Source organism: Wyeomyia smithii, chromosome 2, assembly GCF_029784165.1.
Source record: "Wyeomyia smithii strain HCP4-BCI-WySm-NY-G18 chromosome 2, ASM2978416v1, whole genome shotgun sequence".
Lineage (NCBI taxonomy): Eukaryota > Metazoa > Arthropoda > Insecta > Diptera > Culicidae > Wyeomyia > Wyeomyia smithii.
This window is the reverse complement of record NC_073695.1, coordinates 40,119,586-40,135,397: the sequence shown is the minus strand read 5'-3', so window position 1 is coordinate 40,135,397 and position 15,812 is coordinate 40,119,586. Positions and strand designations below refer to the sequence as shown.

The following is a 15,812-nucleotide window of genomic DNA, read 5'->3' as shown; positions in this document are numbered from 1 at the left end:
GCCATAGTGGTAAATTTTATATTTTCGTCACATTTTTATTTTTTTCCGGTTATTTCTTTAGTAATTTTTATCCTGTTCGATAAAATGACCGTCTGTGACATTTTTGAAACTTTTAATTTTTTTAAAATATTCGACTTGCTTGCCATTTTTAATATGGGTCATTCCATACGAAGTGTACATGCCACTTTGGGAAAAAATCCCAATTTTGGTGTCGATTGTAATACCCCCCGCTCTCTAGGACTCCCTCTTTATTGCAAAGTCTCGCAATTTTTGTCAAAAATCTTTTTTTTCTTTTTCTTACAATTCATAGACGTCAGATGTCCGAAAAATACTGATAGATGATTTTTGAAGAAAATAAACCAAGGAATCCAGAAAAAATATAAGTTTTTACCGGAAGTGTTGCCAGATGAATTATTTTTGTATATGAAAACTAAATTTACATTTTTCGGCAAGTGCAGCCAATTTGATTTTAAATTTGATAATTTCATCGTGTTCCTTGAAAAATTTCACATAAGATACAACTATCATTCCATATTACGCCATATTACTATCAGCTCATATTACGCCAATCTCGAGATATAACAGTTTTATGAAAAAAGTTGTAAACTTCGTAATTAATTTTTTTACAATTTATAGACGTAAGACACCCGAAAAATCTCGCGTAATTTTTCAAAGGGACCTAAGTAACAATGACAGATTCTCTCCTCTCTCACTTTGTTTCTTTAATTACGTCTTTTTAATTTTAATTTAAGGAGTAAATGTAGTAATGAAGATAGAAAATTAAACTAACTGAAAATATGATTGTAGAAACTACGAAAAATATAGTTCAGCAGGTGGGACTCGAACCCACAACTTCCAATCTCCGGTCAGATGTGTTCCCGTTACACCACCGCAGAACGTTAAAGACGTAGTTCTAGAATCGAGTTTTGTATCGCTTATCCAATTCTCGCACTTCGTACATTTACTCAGTAGAGACTATTATTTATAGCTGGCTATTGTTTCAACACCCTCAGTGGAAGTTGGAATGACTTCTCAGTGTGAGAGATAGAAACGTGCCAGTAAGTTGCCATCTCTACCAGCAGCAACATCGACTTGCGTCACAAACATTTTTACTTTACTTTTTCCGACTCTAAGCAAAGTCATGCTATTTTTAATTTTAATTTAAGGAGTAAATGTAGTAATGAAGATAGAAAATTAAACTAACTGAAAATATGATTGTAGAAACTACGAAAAATATAGTTCAGCAGGTGGGACTCGAACCCACAACTTCCAATCTCCGGTCAGATGTGTTCCCGTTACACCACCGCAGAACGTTAAAGACGTAGTTCTAGAATCGAGTTTTGTATCGCTTATCCAATTCTCGCACTTCGTACATTTACTCAGTAGAGACTATTATTTATAGCTGGCTATTGTTTCAACACCCTCAGTGGAAGTTGGAATGACTTCTCAGTGTGAGAGATAGAAACGTGCCAGTAAGTTGCCATCTCTACCAGCAGCAACATCGACTTGCGTCTTCATTACTACATTTACTCCTTAAATTAAAATTAAAAATAGCATGACTTTGCTTAGAGTCGGAAAAAGAAAAGTAAAAATGTTTGTGACGCAAGTCGATGTTGCTGCTGGTAGAGATGGCAACTTACTGGCACGTTTCTATCTCTCACACTGAGAAGTCATTCCAACTTCCACTGAGGGTGTTGAAACAATAGCCAGCTATAAATAATAGTCTCTACTGAGTAAATGTACGAAGTGCGAGAATTGGATAAGCGATACAAAACTCGATTCTAGAACTACGTCTTTAACGTTCTGCGGTGGTGTAACGGGAACACATCTGACCGGAGATTGGAAGTTGTGGGTTCGAGTCCCACCTGCTGAACTATATTTTTCGTAGTTTCTACAATCATATTTTCAGTTAGTTTAATTTTCTATCTTCATTACTACATTTACTCCTTAAATTAAAATTAAAAATAGCATGACTTTGCTTAGAGTCGGAAAAAGAAAAGTTTAATTACGTCGTCATTATATATATTTTTCAAGCTTTCTTCCCCTTAATCGAGAGATAGTAATACTATCTTGCTTACTATGCATTGAGTGTTATAAAATATAGAAAAAATAACATAATTATTGATCAAAGAGAAAGTAAACAAAGAGAGTCTTTAAATGTTAGATAGGTCGCTTTGAAAAATTACGCGAGAAATAGTGATAGGTGAATTCTGAAGAAAATAAACCAAGGAATCCAGAAAAAATATTATGAGCCAATCTTGAGATATAACATTTTTACGAAAAATTAATTACGAAATTCAGAACTTTTTTCGTAAGAATGCTATATCTCGAGATTGGCTCATATTACCACGGGGTGATAAGTGTTTTTAACGTAAAATTTTTCAAGAAATACGATGAAACCATCAAATTTAAAATAAAATTAGCTGCATTTGCCGAAAAATGCAAATTTAATTTTAAAATACAAAAATAATCTATCTGGCAACACTTCCGGTCAAAAATAATATTTTTTCTGGATTCCTGGGTTTATTTTCTTCAAAATTCACCTATCACTATTTTTCGGGTGTCTTACGTCTATAAATTGTACAAAAAATTAATTACGAAGTTTACAACTTTTTTCGTAAAAATGTTATATCTCGAGATTGGCTCATATTACCTCGGGCTGATAGTTGTTTTTTCTTATGTGAAATTTTCCAAGGAATACGATGAAATTATCAAATTTAAAATCAAAATGGCTGCATTTGCCGAAAATGTAAATATAATTTACAAATACAAAAATAATTTATCTGGCAACACTTCCGGTCAAAACTTATATTTTTTCAGAATTTCTTGGTTTATTTGCTTCAAAAATCATCTGTCAGTATTTTTCGGACATCTTACGTCTATAAATTGTAAGAAAAAGAAAAAAGAGATTTTGAACAAAAAATGCGTAACTTTGCAATAAACAGAGGGGTCCCACAGAGCGGGGGCTATTCCAATCGACACCAAATTTCGGGATTTTTCCAAAGTGACAGTAGATGAATAATTCTCCCAACTTTGAGCAAAATCTGTGATGGTCTCGACCAAGTTTGTGCTTTTTCGTGGTCACTTCGTATGGAATGACCCATATATATTTGTTATTTTTTGTATTATTTCTTGAGTTTTTCCCATGTTATTATTATCATCATATGAATTGGTTTTATTACCGTCATTATAATCACAGCTTATTCAATTCTTCCTATGAAAACCCACGAAGCGAAATTTTTTGCTAATAAAATCCTTATCTGTGGTAAAGAAAGTGCATGTCAACACTTTCTACGTGATTGTTCAGCAACAGGACGCACTTCCAAAATCATTCAGGTATGTTATGTAATTTGTTTGGCGACAACATCAAGTTTTTCCCGCTTGCTAAAGCTTTCCCATGTTCCAGGTTGACCTAGACCTACATGTACCGTGAGCGAAGCTGTTTTCCGCGAAGACCGGTTTCGAACAGCGTGGGTCGGGATGCAACAGGTGGCAGTGAATCAGTGCAACCGGCCCATGCTATCGTATTCCAAAGGGATTGTTTTATGGCGGATGGCGGGTAAAAACGTTCCACGATATCGGTCTCCCGGTTCGGGCGCGTGATAATAAAACGAACGAATACAATCGATTGAATTTTTTTTGTAGTTTCCGTGTCTCTCCCTCTCGTAGAGTTCGAGAGCGGTTACACTCGGATGGAGTGTGTGAGATACTGATGTTTGACGAAACTGGAAGCTGCGCGGGATTACCGAACCCGTACGTCGTTAATCTAGAACAATTTCGAAACTAGATTAGGGGCCGTTCCTAAACCACGTGGTCATATTTTGATCCTTTTTTATACCCCCCGTGGTCTTTCGTGGTCTTTCGTGGTCTTAAATTTTTTAAATTTTTATTTTTAAACATTCGGTACATTCTATATTTCTAAAATGCAAAAGCTTTTGCTCTTGACTTGGTGGCAACAATTAATTATAAGTCAGAAAAAAAGACCACGTGGTCATTTCGTTAACCCCCCCACCCCCATGCGTGGTCTTTCGTGGTCTTTTGACAAACCCCCCCGTCCCCCTCTTTATGACCACGTGGTTTAGGAACGGTCCCTTAGAATATGCTTCTTGTCGGCGGCGTCAGTCATCGACGTGCATTCACCGGAGACGCAGCTAATCGGTGTGTTTGTTTGTTACTTTAGGCAGAAATTGGCGGCTTTTCGGCGTCCTTGCCTGCAAACATGTGCTTCAGCTAGGACAGTAATAGGGAGAGATCCGTTCGTTGTTATTTCGTGCGACGGTGTAGTTTTTGTTTTCTGTTAGCGGAGGCAGTGCTAGATTACACTATCGTGAGGTGAGGAAATAACAAATCGCCAAAATTCCACTCTACCGGGATCATTCACCGTATCTGTACCAGCTTGTGTACGGAGCCAAACGAAGGCAGCAGCAGGTCATGCAGGCCATCGCGTACAACGAGCGGTAAGTGTGGCGCGGGGAATCTATTGTTTTCAGAGTAGCTCAGTTTGCTTGTTCGATGTTTAAATATTTTGCTAAATGTACCAGTTTTGCTGGATTCATTGGCTGCATTAGAATGTTGGGTTTCAAAACACAGATCAAGTCATATAATGATTTAAAAAATGTTTCTGGGTTCTCTGAGTTGTTTTTACCATTTTATTAGATTTGATTTAATTAAATAGAATTAAATTGAGGTTTTCTCTTTGCGTGTTAAAATATTTGACTTGGTATTCTTTTATTTCATTATTAAAGAGGTTCCTAGAAAAAATATAAACTAGAAATTTAATATGACTGGACATTGCAGATTGAAGCATTTTCTGCTCTTGTTGAACCTAAAATTTGCAAATAAAACTATTTCACATGAAGTTTAAGGCGTCATTTACAACTAATTTTCTACATCTGAATTTTGTAAAAAAACGAATTCTGTGAGAATATCTTGCTAAGAAAATTGAGGTTATTGCTCAAATACTCCGCAATATTTGAGGACCTGACATCAAGAAACCGAATTTTTTGTCTGACACCATATCGAAATTAAATTGTTGACTATTTAAATGTTTTAGTTTACTAAAAAGAACCAAGTTAAATGTATCAGCTTATTTAAAAACACCTAAAATTCATTTGGATACATCTAAGCCAATTTTTAATTATATCGGCATACGATCCAAAACATTCAGTTGTCAAGATTATATTCTTGGCGAAGTAAAACCTTTTTTTTTGCAATTACTCAATTGGAACTCAGCCACTAAACACGGCACCCTGCTCGCTTACATATTTGCAAATTTTGATAAAGAGAATGTTGCACTCAGAAGCACTCGGCACACAGACGAAACAGCATATCACCGACTAGTGAAAATGCACACGTCGCAACGCGCCCGGATCGGATCGAGTTCAACAATCAGCAGCATCCGAGCAGTGTCATCTCAAGTGTCTAGCTAATCCACAGGCTGAGCTGCTCTCCAAACTGTGTGTTTCGCTTCCAAGTAGGTGCGGAAGATAAGATAAGACCAAACATGTCGTACGTACCAACTTACTCTGGTCTCTGGGAAGGGTTAGCGTCATCGCATTTGTCGTGCTTCCCAGTGGTCTAGCCTCTAGCGGTGGTTTTCGAGAACCACCCTACGCAAATTGGATGGCGCCAGATGAAAGCGTGTCCCGTCGGAACGACGTCTCAAATGAGGCCCAAAAGTTGATGAACCGTGGCGTGTGGTGTTTGGTTCCAAGTTTTCGAATTGACGATCGGATCAGTTGTGCTTTGTCATCGAAGTCGACCGGAAGCTGTGCGCTCTCGAGCGGAGTTGAAGATTTTGAATTAGATTTCTAAACCGAATCTAGGGCTGAGTTGTTTTTGATAAATAGTCAAATATTAGTGTTGTGTATATTAACCTGATAATGATGTATGTAAAGATCAACTTCAGACGGAAATAGTGAATGTTGTTACACCACGTGTTGAACCCTTCTCTGAGTGTAATACTATTTGTCGAACTCAATACAAAATCCATCTAGGACTACTCGACGTCAATAGGTTTTCATCGATGATTCCATCTTTCCGCTTAAACTAGTCGTAATTGCGTTCCAAATTCATGACCAAAGCTTATCAGTTTGTTTAAATTAGCAGCACAAAAACGGCGCAAATCGGTTGTGATCGTTGACCAAACAAATACCCGTCAAACGTGCCTGCCCGTAGGTTACTAACTTTCGCTTTTCTTTCTTTGTTTCATTCAACACTAGATTCTTCATTGAGAACTATTCGCACGTAGACGAAGACGACGACGATGAGCTGTTTCTGAACTACGATTGGTCCTCGACGGATACGATGTCGGCGAAAAGTATTACCAGGTTTTGTTTTGCTGCATCAATATTTGGGCTCTAATCGAATCGAAAATTTGATTCATTTCAGTATTTCCAGTCAGAATAACGACATGGACGGCAGTGGAGAGCGTCTTTCGCTGGCCTACGAAAAATTGTCGCAAATTCCGCGTAAAATCGCGGAGAAATTCTCACGGACAACCACGATACTGGACCTAAGCTACAACAATATCAAGTGAGTTGTTTTTTATTTGTCGTATTAATAGGAGTTTTTTATTTCGTGCATATAGTGATTATACATGGGCGCAACTACGGGGGGGCTAGGGGGCTCCCCCCTAGAAAGTGTTTAGCCCCCCCTAGAATTTCCCAGAGAATGATTGTATTCAATATATCTACATTCCATATTACTTATCAGAGCATCAAAATCAACACAAATTGAGATGTCGTCATTCATTGGCTAAGAACTAGTTCTGCACCCAGAATCGATTCTCAACCCTTGCTCTCTTACTCACCTTACCAGTCAGACGAGAGCTGTAATAACTCGTGATGTATCAAGAAGTCGCCATTTTACTTGGTTTTGGGCTGTGTTTCACCCGTTCCCCAGACGTCTCATCACTCGCAAGTCTCTTTCGATCTGGTCGAGCCATCATGCACGCTGCGCCCTTTAATTTCTTGTGACGGTAGGGTTGCTGGTAAGAAGTGATTTCACAGGGTTGTCGTCCGGCATTCTTACGATGTGACCGGCCCACCGCAACTTGTTGTCTTTCGCCAGGTGTGCAATGAGGTTCTCTCCAAGCAGCGCTTGTAGCTCATGGTTCATGCGCTGTCGCCATTATCCGTCGTCCGCTTGTGCTCCACCGTAGATAGTCACCTTCTGTTCGCCGATAGGCACCTTCTGTTCGAAAACACCAAAAGGACTTCCGTAGAGGACTACCGGTTATATCAGGGTTTTGTAGTTTTTTGAATCGAAGTGGTAATGTCCGATCATCACCGTGATAGGTGCGTACGTTCTTAATGTCTGAGAAGAACGGGCCGTCGCTGAGAACGTGGTCAATTTGTTTTGCTGCACGTTGGTCGAGGAAAGAAAGGACTTTGGACTGCTAATCCGCGGGAAGCTGGGAAGTTGGTGCATAGCAGGCTGTGCGGGCCGATAACCGGCTTTTATAAGTCTTTCCTTCCGTTCATGTCCCCAACGACGATCTTGATGTCTCTACGCGAGCAGCTATCGTGCCTTGCGGCCACAAATCCATCCTTTCCGTCAAAGCTCCTGGAGCGGAACGATCCGGGATCCGGGTCGTTAAGCGATCTACTGGTACATGTACTGAGCTTCTAATCGTTGTCCTTAAGCAGCTATTAGACGACGCAAATATTTGCTATTTTTGGTACGATTTTTATTTGCACAAAATAAATTCTGTATTAAAAAATAGCAAATATTTGCTTCGTCTTATGCCTGCTTTATTTCGTCGGCTGGGTTTTGAATTCTTGGTTCTCCGTAGTATGTTGATTTTAGTATGCTGCCTTACTAGGGCTGCGATGCCTAGTCTCGCGACGGAGCTGCCGCCATAGATGTAGCTGGCGAGACACCGCATTTCATAGTTCAACCGTCCGGTCCGGATCAGTCGCTGTTTGAGCCGCCCCTAGCCTGTGGGGTAGACGCGCAGACAAGCTGCTCTCTAAGGAGAACAACTACCCCTTCCTGTCAGCATACGACCAAGTTCCCACCGGTTCACCGGTTTTTCCTTGGTTGCTCGTATCCCAGTCGGTACCACGTGGAGGTAGGAATAGGGCATTATGCCTTGAACCACACTCTCTATTTTAATCTAACTAGTACGGGTGAACTGTTAAAAAACACTGCCCGGCCGTTTACCAAATCTGGCTCTCCTCAACAACGAATCAGAGTTGCTGAAAGAGCTTGGCGTTTACGGTGTGTTCAAGATATTCAGTACATCTTCGGAGATTCTATCCCTAAGTGATTTGTTTCTGCTTTTACGATACTATTTTAAGCGTTATCAAATAAGCATATACAAACTCTTTTTTCTCTTTTTTAAAATGACATACATGAAAACTAGCCCCCCCTAGAAATTTTCCTTAGTTGCGCCCATGGGCATATATTCATGAGTTAGTATTTGGGAAAACTTGAGATGAACTTAATCAGTGTAGAATTCAGTGCTGTGTTGAGTACCATTCCGCTGATTCGTCAATTTGCTAATTTTTCATTTGATTAGCAAAACTGTTAGCTTCGCTATAAGTTTGGCTTTAGAAATAATTATCAATGAGTCTGCAAAATGTGCAGAAAACGGCTAACAAATATTCGCATTTGTTGAAACAGAAATACATAGTTATTTTTATCGTAAGGCCACTTTTCATCAACTTGCTCTTGATTATCGCCCAATATTTTTCAATTGGACGAAACTCTGGGCAAATTGGTGGGTTGAAAGCTCTATCGATGATATCAATTCCATTGTCCTTGTGCCAATCCATGATTTCCCGGCTTTAGTGGCAGCTGGCCAAGTTAGGCCAGAACTTTACCGTACCTTCATGTAATTGGATGAACGACAAAACCCGCTTCTGGAGCCACTGTTCTTTGTACACCTGGCCATTCATGGTTCCGGTGATAAAAACCTTCGGTGATAAAAACCTTGGTTTTTTGCCACAGCTGCAGATCTCCTGCCACACCATCAGTTTCCGAGCAAACTTGTCAGCCAACACGAACTTAAACCGCTTGGCGACACTGGCGTAGCGCGGTGGACGCAGGGGGCGGTCCGCCCCGTGAGATTAATTAGGTAGAGTTCGAGGTGAAATCCTCGAAAATTATATAAATTTGCCCCTTAGAGTATAATCTCAACCAATTTTAGTTTTGGAAGCTGCGAGAAATCCATTTTTAAATATCGTCGGTTTCGTGCAACACTGGCACAGCTCAAAAATCATAGTTTCGAGAAAAACGCGTTTGAAAATTTGCGTCGAAAATTTATTTTTTCGATTTTCAAGAAAACTTTTAAGTTTAAGATTACTAGGGTTTGCAATTTGCTACACTTAATTGAAAACTGGTGTCCAATTCTTTCAGTTTGTTGAAGAGAAAACTGAGTGTTAGGCAGGCATTGGACGCGGAAAATATTTGCTATATTCGGTACCGAAAACTGGGGTGACTTTGATCACCGGGGTGACTTTGATCACTGTACCTCTTTTTTGAAAATGTGGTAAAAAAGCGCACGTAGTGCTTGGGACTTGTCGTAATCTTCACTGATTGCGTGGATATATGTTCGCATTGCTACTATTCATGCATTTCCTTCTATTTAAAGAGTGTTTTTCATGCTAAAATATTAATTGAAAATAAAAAGTAATTTTGGCGATTTTTGTTGCATACAAACAATCGGTTTAAGCAGATTCAAAACAAATGAGTCTTGTACATTCGCCATTTTAAGCTGTTCACGTGGAATGTGAACGGCCCCCAAATTGCTTTCCATATTCATAAACTCGTTTAAGTCGTTTAAGGTTCATTTTAGTAAAAGTAGAAAAGTGTTACACCAAATTCATCAAAACAATAAAGTGATCAAAGTCACCCCGGAATGATGATTGGTGTAAAATTTTTAGAGCATATTTAAAAACAGCAAAATTGTTGCTAAACTTTTGAAGTAGTGACTGAATCTTTTTCAATGCATGCCAGTACTTATTTTAAAAATATCGAATAATATTGTTCTCAGTATATTCTGAAAATATTTGAGATACAATCAAAAAAGTGATCAAAGTCACCCCAGTTTACGGTACGGATTTTTTGGGCAAAATATGTTTTACACCACAGTAAATATTAACTGTTTACTTGAGCGGTAGCAAATCTATTCGCTATTTTTTTTATTTAATGAAACTGGCAAATGTTGCGTCAGATTTCAAACGATTATAGCAAGCGAACGACTTAATGCATCCTAGTCATTTATATGTCGGTGGATAGATAAAATGTGTTGATATAATGTTTAACATTGCTGCTTTACTGCTTAATGGTGGAAAAAGGTGAAAAGTTTCAAGATCAAGCTTTCCCATACATTTCCTTCGCTATAGGCTTGCTTCCCGAGCACGGATAATAATAACATGGACGGGATAAATTGCACTGCCTACATATTTGGTCTCAACAAAGTGTTTTGTTCCGTTTGTCTTTCTCTAAGCTGTGTGGCCACGCCCTAATGGCAAGAATCTACGCTGAACTCGATACAAAAGACTGCGTGTAGAAAATTCAGCTTCAGTCTAGTTTGTCACACAATAGCGAGTGGAGTATAGCTGTTAGAGGTACGCGACATTGAGAAACAGGAGCTGCATACGAATCAACTTCCAGGCACTGCGGAGCATGTTACCTTTATTTTGCATACGGCAGCAACAGTTACCATCGTACGCTGCAGAATATTTTGCTGGCACAGCTACTGGAGGGTCAACAAAATATTCAATGCTACCGATGGTGGTGCGATCATCAGCGTTCTGTAGCACGAATTTTCTACTGAAGATTATGAAATCGGTTCTTTTCAGAACTAAGGATGCTTGAAGATAAGAGTTATGAGAATTTTCGCAACTACTACTAGTGTAAAATTTTCATGTATTCATGCATCGTTAGTTTTACAATTACGACCATCAAATATAAACGGTAGTGTTGCCTATGAACAGTTTATCGCAACATATAATATATACATTTAGTCCTACGTCACCATTTCATACAACCTCTAGGGCTGTATACCTTGTAGTATTTTATTAGAATCTCTTAAACGCTGAGTTAAAACAATAAAAAGTATTAGAAGAATCACGAAAAGTTTTAACAATTAAGAATAATTCAATAAAATATCAAGACTGTACAATAGTAAAAAACGTTTAACTGGATTTAGTTGAGAGATTATAAACTAAACTTATAAAATGGAACAATCTGGACTAAGGCTTCAATTTTAAAAGTTTATCAACATTATAACCTAGGACTCTTAACACTTAGTAAATAAAAATTAATGCCTGAACTGGCCAATGAGAGGATTATTGTGTTGATTTTTTTAACCTATTAGCTGCACGTTACTTTTAAAAAAAGAGAGAGAGTGGAAGAGAGTGAGAGAGAGAGTGTGTGAGAGAGAGAGAGTGTGAGAGAGAGAGAGTGTGAGAGAGAGAGAGTGTGAGAGAGAGTGAGAGAGAGTGAGAGAGAGTGAGAAAGAGTGAGAGAGAGTGTGAGAAAGAGTGAGAGAGAGAGTGGGAGTGAGAGATTGAGACAGAGAGAGAAAGAGAAAGAGAGAGAGGGAGAAAGAGAGAGAGGAAGAGAGAGAAAAAGAAAAATAGAGAGAAAGAGAGAAAGAGAGAAAGGAAAAGAGTGAGAGCAAGAGAGAGTAAGGGGAAGTAAGAGAGACAAAGAGAGAGAGAGAAAGAAAGAGAGAGAAAGAAAGTGAGAGAAAGAGAAAAAATAAAGAGAGAGAGAGAGAAAGAGGGAGAGAATAGAAGAGAGAGAGAGAGGAAGAGAGAGAGAATGAGAAAAAGAGAGAGGGAATGAGAGTGAAATAAAGTGAGAGAGAACAAAGAGTGAGAGTGAGAGAAAGAAAGAGAGTAAGAGTGAGAGAGAGAAAAAGAAGGAGAGTAAGAGTGAGAGAGAAAAAAAGAGAGAGAGAGAGAGAGAGTGAGAGAGAAACGCCAGCACCCGGTGGAAGGCATCGTACGCCATTGAACAGCGGGCGGACGCGCAAAACGAGAGAGAGAGAGAGAGAACGTCCGAAAAGTTTTAGTTTACTTCTTTCCGATAAAATTCGACTTTTCAACATAAATCAATTTGTTTAATCCGATAAAATTCGACTATTCAACATAAATCTATTTGTTTAATGGTGTAAACAATTTTGACGGTTGCTGGAATACAATTGTAAGTAGAGCATCACTTCACTTTAAAAAAAGACACCTCTTTACCGTAAATAGTAGGAAGGTGGTATCCAAAAGACTCAACCGTAGGACTACGGGAGTTTTATACTTCATCAAGAAAAAAGCAGACGGAGTTGTAGCGATTGGTTTTTAACCACAATTTCGAAGCGTTGGAACTTTCGCTTCGAAATTGTGGTTAAAAACCAATCGCTACAATATCGCTACAAATATTTATTGTTGATTGGAAAAAATGATTAGGTTTTAGATTCCTACTCATTTTAGCGCTTCCTCTTTGTAGATGTTCGAATCAAAATAGCTTTCCATCCAAATATTTAAACCTTCTTCTCGATATTCTTGAGTAATTTAACAAATTGAATACGTGGCACCTTGGGCGACTGAAAGTAACAACATGTAGGCATCAGATCAGATCGATCAGATTATGAAGAACCAGTTACAGATGGTGTTAAATAAGACGGGTCTACAGTAATCTAGTATTCCATCACAGCTGCCAGATAAACCGTGCTGAGAACGGCACAGTTCCCTCTCCAAGGAAACGGCAAATATGAACATACTTGTGAAACTGGAGGCCAGCACAATTCATGCTGGAATGAAAAGCTTCTGAAATTATTTTTCGTTAAACAAATTTAAATTATACTAGATTAGCTGCAGTCCTGCCTGAAATGTTTAGCGACTAGTAAAGCGGGCAATGTATGTAGTTTCGCGGGAATGCGAAGATGAACGGGAATAGAAGGTGTGACTAGAATTAGACAAAAATTTCCCTCGTCCAGACGGGACTCGAACCCGCAATCTCTGTTGTCTCCGGCAAGGTGTTTTGGCCAATTAAACTACTGGGTGAGGGCAACTCTTCCTAAGACCAATGTCGAATCACCCTCTACTATTGTGTTCCCGCATCTCAGCACATTGGTCTTAGGAAGAGTTACCCTTACCCAGTAGTTTAATTGGCCAAAACACCTTGCCGGAGACAACGGAGATTGCGAGTTCGAGTCCCGTCTGGACGAGGGAAAATTTTTTCTAATTATAGTCACACCTTCTATTCCCGTTCATCTTCGCATTCCCGCGAAAGATCTTTTTGTCGTAGAACTACGTCTCTCAGGAAGTTCGGCTACGTACTCGGCTACGTAGAGATTTAAAATAAAAATCGGTTAGTTTTCGATGGATTTCCTTTTTTCTTGCAGCAATAGATTGGAAAATCCTCTAAAATTCCTCTCAAATGCAGAAAATTGTAATTTTATTATTCGAACTATTGTACTATTGAAAATTGTCAAGCCTTGTCAAAACGCAAATCTCGACCTCTGATTGGTCTTTATATGATTGCTTTCCAAACACGGTCGACAGAATTATAGACCTAGTAATTTGAAATGTGCTATTTGACATAAATAAGCGCGACTACAGCAGTCCTCCCTTAGCAGCAGCACTAGCAGTGCAGTGGATAGCGGCCACAGCTGTGGCAACGGATAGCGGCAGCAGTTGAAGCTGGTATCAATATAGATAGTAGCAGGGCCAGCTCCCAGCGGCACTCCCGTTAGTTAAATGCTGTTATAGTGTGATAGCGGACAGCATCAGAAGTAGATACATCAGGCGGCACTTTCTCTAATGAAAGAGTTGGATCGTTTTGTTCAGAAGAATATTACTGTCGGGAATAGCATAGAGATGCGATCAGCATTATATCCGATATTGAATTGAACATTCGTTCTTTTGAGGACGATTAAAACACTCATTTGAAGGGTTAATATCTTTGAGTAGCAGTAGCAGTATGGTATGGAGGAAGACATAAATAATTCTCCACCACGAATGGTATAAGTGTAATATAATTTTGTGTGTAAAATGCGTCCTCTTCATCGCTAGATGTCGATACTTTAAATAGGGAGATTTGGTCATTTTTTATAGTGGATTAGTTTATAGTGGATTTAGTGGTCATTTTTTATATTTTTCCTTTGTACTTTTCGAGCCCGTTACTTTCTATTTTCTTAGCTTTTTGTCTGGCGTTTGTCATCTCTTGAGCTCTTTTATATATGTTATGTTTAGATTGTCAGTAATTTTATATCGCTTTTTTATTAGCTTTACAATGTTTGACTATATTTTGTTATTATTCAAAAAATATTTTTTAAATTTTCCTAATTTATTTGAATCGTTTTTTTGCGTCAAGACGCTATTGTTATTACCGTACTGTTTCGATTTTATCACGGTCAAAAAAAGTCCCTCCCGCGAAACCAATCTAACGATCCTGTGAATTTGGTAAAATGATCAAAATCAATATTTTTTAATGATTTTATTGCTATTAAACAATAAAAAATCTTCATCATTTCACCAAATCCAATTACTAGATTCAACGAAAAATGTTTTTTGATCGTTATAAAATCGAAACAGTACTGTACAACGATTTACGATTAGCGCTCTCAGGGTTTGGCCAATCGGTTTCCGATCTTCTACAAGATTTCTTGGTATAATTGAGGCTTCAATTTGGATGTTTGAATTGGTTCGGAATTTAGCCGCAAAGGTGGCGTCGCGATGCCAACTAACTTCGTTACACGCTAGAGCTTTACTAATAATACATAAATGTTGTTCATAACTTCCAAACTGAACATGCGATCGAATATTACATTTTATAGGGTTGTATTGGTAATCAAACCTTCAATCAAAAAAATCTTGTTTCTTTCTGCGCAGAGATCTCTCCTTCCTCTCTTACTTCCGGCAGCTGAATACCCTAATCCTGGACAAGAATCCGCTACCGGATGAGCAAACCTTCCCGTCGCTGCCGAATCTCGAGCTGCTTTGGCTGAACCACTGTGATATCGACAACGTCCAGCGATGGGTGTACCGGATTCGGGACTGTTGTCCCTCGCTGCGGTACCTCTCGCTGCTGGGAAATCCTGGCGCGACGTCCTCCTTCAACGGTAACTCCACGCTCGAGCACAACGACTACCGGATGATGGTGATCAGTGTGCTGCCCCAGCTGCGCTACCTGGATGACGCCGAAGTGACCGCCTCCCAGCGGGATCAAGCACGCCAGTTCAAGCACAACAACTACAACATTGGCCAAACGCCTTTCAACATTTTCGAAAGTGTCGGCCGGGGTGAACAGATGGGCCGAAAGGCGGCCCAGCGGAGACCCCGGCGAGCTCGGACGCACGTCTCCGATGATTCGTGAGAAGATGGCTAGCATTAGTGAAAAACTTACCAATATTTTGATGTCCGACAAACCAATATTTTGATGACAAACGGTCCATGAACGACCGTTGCTAGAAGCTTGGTATAGTACGAATCCAGAAAGGATGATCAATCTTTCTAAAGCTTGTTGTATTTCTAAGTGTATATTTTTACAAGATAATAAACTGTTGTTGTGTACATAAAATAAATGTTTTGAAATTTCCAACTATTTTCCTTAAATCCATTTCATTATTTAAAAAAAAAATTTTTGACATGGATCATCACTACGACCAGAATCATTTGATTTATTGTGATTATTTCCATAGAATGTTGAGAGTAAGTGACATGCCTAACGATATATCTATGTTTGTGTGTAAGTTACTACCCTTCCGTTCAAGCTTACTGCTTCCTATTGCCAGTAGGTACAGTTAATTCCAACTACCCGTAGAGATTCATTTTGTCAAGAGGAAGAAGTCTTATCGAAGC

At 39.0% G+C, this 15,812-nt stretch overlaps 1 protein-coding gene across 3 annotated transcripts; it reads left to right on the top strand.

The window, feature by feature from the left end:
• Window positions 1–4,120: 4,120 nt before the first annotated feature.
• LOC129721464 (leucine-rich melanocyte differentiation-associated protein-like) lies at window positions 4,121–15,552 on the top strand. 3 transcript variants are annotated; one of them, XM_055674036.1, is made up of 4 exons: window positions 4,121–4,457; window positions 6,222–6,329; window positions 6,391–6,534; window positions 14,844–15,552. In XM_055674036.1, the coding sequence occupies exons 1-4, from the start codon at window positions 4,432–4,434 to the stop codon at window positions 15,325–15,327; spliced, it is 762 nt and encodes a 253-aa protein (XP_055530011.1). In that variant the 5' UTR covers window positions 4,121–4,431; the 3' UTR covers window positions 15,328–15,552. The 3 variants fall into 3 exon arrangements, with proteins under 3 accessions (XP_055530011.1, XP_055530012.1, XP_055530013.1); XM_055674037.1 differs by lacking the exon at window positions 4,121–4,457 and adding an exon at window positions 5,667–5,887; XM_055674038.1 differs by lacking the exon at window positions 4,121–4,457 and adding an exon at window positions 5,671–5,957.
• The last annotated feature ends 260 nt before the right edge of the window (window positions 15,553–15,812 follow it).